Source organism: Centruroides sculpturatus, unplaced genomic scaffold (assembly GCF_000671375.1).
Source record: "Centruroides sculpturatus isolate CEXI.00-Female unplaced genomic scaffold, Cexi_2.0 scaffold5115, whole genome shotgun sequence".
Lineage (NCBI taxonomy): Eukaryota > Metazoa > Arthropoda > Arachnida > Scorpiones > Buthidae > Centruroides > Centruroides sculpturatus.
In genome coordinates this window covers 1-4,908 of record NW_019389234.1, presented here as the reverse complement: position 1 = coordinate 4,908, position 4,908 = coordinate 1, and the positions used below count along the sequence as shown (strand labels likewise).

Sequence of the window (4,908 nt, the reverse complement as noted above, 5' to 3'; positions counted from 1 at the left end):
GCTATTGTATATTCGAATATTAGTGGCGGAGTGGAAGCGCTGTATCGTCAGCATCCAAAAAAGCCAGATTCGCGCACGCGCTTTACAGAGCACCAACCTCGCCCGGTTTAGCCGGTGGAAGCCTAGAACCTCGGGTGGATGCTACACGTATAACTCATCCAATTCTATCCAGGACCGGTTCTGGGCTGTTAGCCGCCTGCCCGCTAGATATTTGACCGCCCTCGCCCGATTACGTGAATCGCGAGTAGATTTATAACTTAACCCAACCGATAAGAATCCACCTGTATGTTTTTATGATAGTTCTATATAGTTGACATGAGTTTAAAAAAATCCATTATAATATTTGATATTTTTATTCCGCTTTCCGATTTTATATTACGAATTTCAATGTTAAACCAGTGATATTACGATTTCGTATGTCCCATTTTTAAGGGGATGTAGGAAAAAACGTGTACAATTCTTGTATAATGTTAAAAAATTAACCGTTACTTTGACAGCATCATTTATAACTAAATTTAATGAATGAGAGAGATGCACGAGGTACAGGAAAAGCTCTAGAATTTATTTTCTTTAAATTTACGATTTATGTATCCGTTTGTCATAAAATTTGTCTTTCCACTTTTTTCCCCGAGACTACCAATATTCGAGTACAAAGTAACTGGTTTCGACTTATTTCTACTTAAGAAGTAGTTAAATAATTAAGCGATTAGGGAATTGGGGACATAAACAAAACCCTGACGAAAGAGCCAAAATTTTACTTAAACAAAAGCTGGTTAAGCTTTTGTTTAAGTAAAATTTGGTTCGGTTAGAACCAATCTATAGCCGAGTATAGTGGGGACTGATTTCTTCGTAATATTAGATGTAATAAAGAGAGAAATTTTTCCAGTTCAATGGCAATGTCCGAAAAGTTGTAAATTTTGGAAATTTCCGTGGACCCTGGTCCTAAAACTAATTAGTTAGAAAACAAACGACGGACGATTTATTAAGTTTAACATATTTAGATTTTTACAGCTATGGCGAGAAACGTTTAAAATGTACAACAACCCTGTCGCGTCCTTTTAGGTATACTAGTGATGCGACAAAAGAGGCATTTGACATTGACCGGTATCGGCACCCTCGGTATTTGCAGCCCGCGTGCATGCACCTATCAGGACCGTCTCTGATTCCATCCATTAGTCACTCGTAGGGAGCTATTTGAATAAGTGGATTGTTTTCAGATTTAAAAAGTAAAGAAGATTTTATGTTATTTTTATGTACGTTTCTTTACAAAGTTATATTTAATTATAATTTTCTTTAAAAATATATTAATATAATTGAAGAATATTTTGTACCAGGTATGTACTGTACAGTACATCCACCACATATTTTATTTCACTAAGTAAGTTTTTATTATTTTATTTATAATTGTAGCCCTTATATCGTGGCTAACGATTCGGAATGTAATTGTGGTATTAATTAAAAATACATTTAGAGAAGTCTACGGTTTTTACCGGCTTATCGAACAAACGATACGAATGGACCCTTGACCATCACTGACGCGCAATTAACTGATTGCCCCTGGAAGTCGGCTTCTTACAGAAACACAGCTTTCCTACTATTAAATGTCACGGCACGACGCTGATGTGCTTATTATTTACATGAAATTAAACCTAAGGAATCCTTTAAATTACTATGATGTATAAATGTAGGAAAATGTCTTCTTCCTTTATTTAATAATTTACAAGTATATGTGATTGAATGTGTTGTAAAGAATACTTAATATTTAGGAGACTTCTACTCAAAATTTCAGAACTTTAAAATTGTTTTTAACAACTTTTAGTAATAAAAACTAAAATAAAACAAAATCTGTGCTGTGTTAAGATACACAAAGAACAGAAACCATTGCAGAAAAATCTTCTACCATGCATAGAAATAAGTTCAGTGTTCTTCGATAGATTACGTTAAAAGTTGAAGGTGTAAGGTCCGCAACGATTTACACTTAAAAAATTCCTGTGGAGTCTTCGACCTACCCGGATTTATCCTAGGTCCCGGGTCAAGACGGCCGAATGGCCGAGCGGTCAAGGTGGCAGTCTACCACTCTGGAGGATCCGGAATCGACTCCGAACGGGTTGAAAAATTCCAGGAATTTTTCGGGGAGTAATCCGACCGAATATGTCGGCCCCGTGTCTCATCACCCGGCCGCCCTATTGTGGACCTAGCCGAACCCATAATGGACTTGCTAAAAGAGGCCTTCTTAGTGCCCACAGGGCGGAGTTACAAAAAAAATCTCGACTATTAGGACTCAATTGTTCAGCGACATTTGTTTTGCTTTACGAAAAATATATATATATTTGTTTTTAAAAGTAATTTAATCTAATTTGTTTATTAAGTAAAATATTAGTGTATGTAATTATAAATTTGAAAACAAGATTATTTGTATAATTGGCAACACTGTAACACTTAATTTGTTGACAGCGTATTTCACATCGTATTTCAACACGTGGTCTGTAACTTTTAACATGGAAGTTATAGTCGGAACTTATGAGCACTATCTGTTAGGCTATAAATTAATAAAAGAAAAACAGGTTTGTTAATATTTGTAGAAAAATGCAAACATTTAATATATATGAAAATTTAAATAGTTAAAGTATTTATATATTTAAATTTAAATAATTGAATTTGATTTCTTAAAGAGAAATAGTTAATACAGTCTTAATATGTTTTGTTTAGGATTATAAATTACAACAAACATTTGCTTGTCAAGCACATATTGGACCTATTCGTTGTATAGCAACTTCGCATAAATTTTTAGTTTCGGGAGGTATTGATGAAACTATTCAGATATTCAATTTAAAAACAAAAAAGGAAATTGGAAACATAGTTCAACATAGTGGTAAGATATTTTTATATCATAAGATTTCTGAAAATGATTATTACTATTTATATATTGTCTTATAATAGTATAAACTGGTTTTGATGAACATTTCATTTGGCACAATCAGAAAAAGATATAGAACATTTATTTTAGTTAAGTGTGGTAACATTTCTTTCACTTAAGACAATGAATGAATATCATTAAATCATAAAGAACATTCAAGTACAGAAATCAGTAATTTTTATTTCATTTGATTTATATGTAAAGTATTATTGTTGTTCTTTCAAATATTTTAGAATTAACAGATATTTGTTTAATGCAGTATCTAGCTTACCACTTCATTAATAATTAGGCAAGTTTTGTCATGATTTTACAGAAATTGTACATTATTAAAATTTTATTTTTATTGTAATAAAAGATAATTATTTTATGATTGAATTTTTAGAAGTATTATTTTTTACAGAAATTATTATTTAAATTTATGTAATTGATCATTGAAAGTAATAGTTTATAATAATTAATTATTGTTTAATAGGAACAATTACCTGCTTGAGTTTTTTCAAGGATTCTCATTTATTCAGTAGTAGTGAAGATGGGACAATATGTGTCTGGTCTTCTTCAAATTGGAAATGTCTTAAGACATTAAAGGGACATAAGTAAGTTTTAAATTTGTTGAAATATTTTTATTAATTATTTATTAAATATTTATTTAGGTATCCTTCATTATTTTTAAATTAAAATTTAATATGAACAGATGCATAGTAGAATGATCAAAATGAATGTTTGGAATAAGTTTGTTTCAATTTATAGGATGTTTAAGAAAGATCTTTATTATTATACAAATTCATAACACAAAAATGAAATGGTTTATTGAAATACAGTTTACAGTAAAAGAAAGTTTATATTAGTAGTTTGCAGAATTAAAAATGGTGATAATATAGGAAAAAGCAGATTGTGTATTGTGGTTAGCTGAAACAAAGTCATCATAACTATGCAAAGAAAGTATTGCAAGAAGTACAAAAAGACACCATCAAGTGTTTCTTCAATTTATGTTCGGATGAAGAAATTTTAGACACAGGAAGTGTTCAACACTTGAGATTATGTTGCCTTTGACATCGGATGAATCTGTGGAACAGTTTAGAGAAGTGTTCTGTAGCAGTCTGTGGAATTCAAAGATTTATTGAATGTATGTTAATAAAATACTTTTTGAGTAATTCTTTCTTTTNTTAGATATTATTTTTAATTATTTATTAAATATTTATTTAGGTATCCTTCATTATTTTTAAATTAAAATTTAATATGAACAGATGCATAGTAGAATGATCAAAATGAATGTTTGGAATAAGTTTGTTTCAATTTATAGGATGTTTAAGAAAGATCTTTATTATTATACAAATTCATAACACAAAAATGAAATGGTTTATTGAAATACAGTTTACAGTAAAAGAAAGTTTATATTAGTAGTTTGCAGAATTAAAAATGGTGATAATATAGGAAAAAGCAGATTGTGTATTGTGGTTAGCTGAAACAAAGTCATCATAACTATGCAAAGAAAGTATTGCAAGAAGTACAAAAAGACACCATCAAGTGTTTCTTCAATTTATGTTCGGATGAAGAAATTTTAGACACAGGAAGTGTTCAACACTTGAGATTATGTTGCCTTTGACATCGGATGAATCTGTGGAACAGTTTAGAGAAGTGTTCTGTAGCAGTCTGTGGAATTCAAAGATTTATTGAATGTATGTTAATAAAATACTTTTTGAGTAATTCTTTCTTTTACCACAAATTACATTTCAATAGATTACTTCATTTTTGTGTTATGAATTTATATAATAGGTGTCTAGAAAGATTATTGGGACACCTGTATGTTTATTTAAACAGTCATTTATTTATCAACAAATAATAATATAATTGATAGTTTTTAATTATTTTGAGAAAATTTTAAATGTCTTAAATTGTTATAATTGCAAAGAAGATTCCTACAACAGTATAGGCTTAAATTACAAGACTTTATTATTAATTTTCTAGAATTTGTTTGTAGTGTATTAAAAAAT

At 30.0% G+C, this 4,908-nt stretch overlaps 1 protein-coding gene across 1 annotated transcript; it reads left to right on the top strand.

Moving 5' to 3' along the window:
- Positions 1–2,310: 2,310 nt before the first annotated feature.
- Positions 2,311–3,599, top strand: LOC111617206 (p21-activated protein kinase-interacting protein 1-like). The gene is made up of 3 exons (XM_023358536.1): positions 2,311–2,564; positions 2,710–2,872; positions 3,390–3,599. Exons 1-3 carry the CDS (start codon positions 2,499–2,501, stop codon positions 3,512–3,514), a joined length of 354 nt encoding a protein of 117 aa, XP_023214304.1. The 5' UTR covers positions 2,311–2,498; the 3' UTR covers positions 3,515–3,599.
- The last annotated feature ends 1,309 nt before the right edge of the window (positions 3,600–4,908 follow it).

Coding starts and splice junctions, on each gene's coding strand:
- LOC111617206 (XM_023358536.1), top strand. CDS start 2,499: ATGGAAGTTATAGTCGGAACTTATGAGCACTATCTGTTAGGCTATAAA. Junction 2,565..2,709: donor AATTAATAAAAGAAAAACAG/GTTTGTTAATAT, acceptor TGTTTTGTTTAG/GATTATAAATTACAACAAAC. Junction 2,873..3,389: donor AAACATAGTTCAACATAGTG/GTAAGATATTTT, acceptor ATTGTTTAATAG/GAACAATTACCTGCTTGAGT.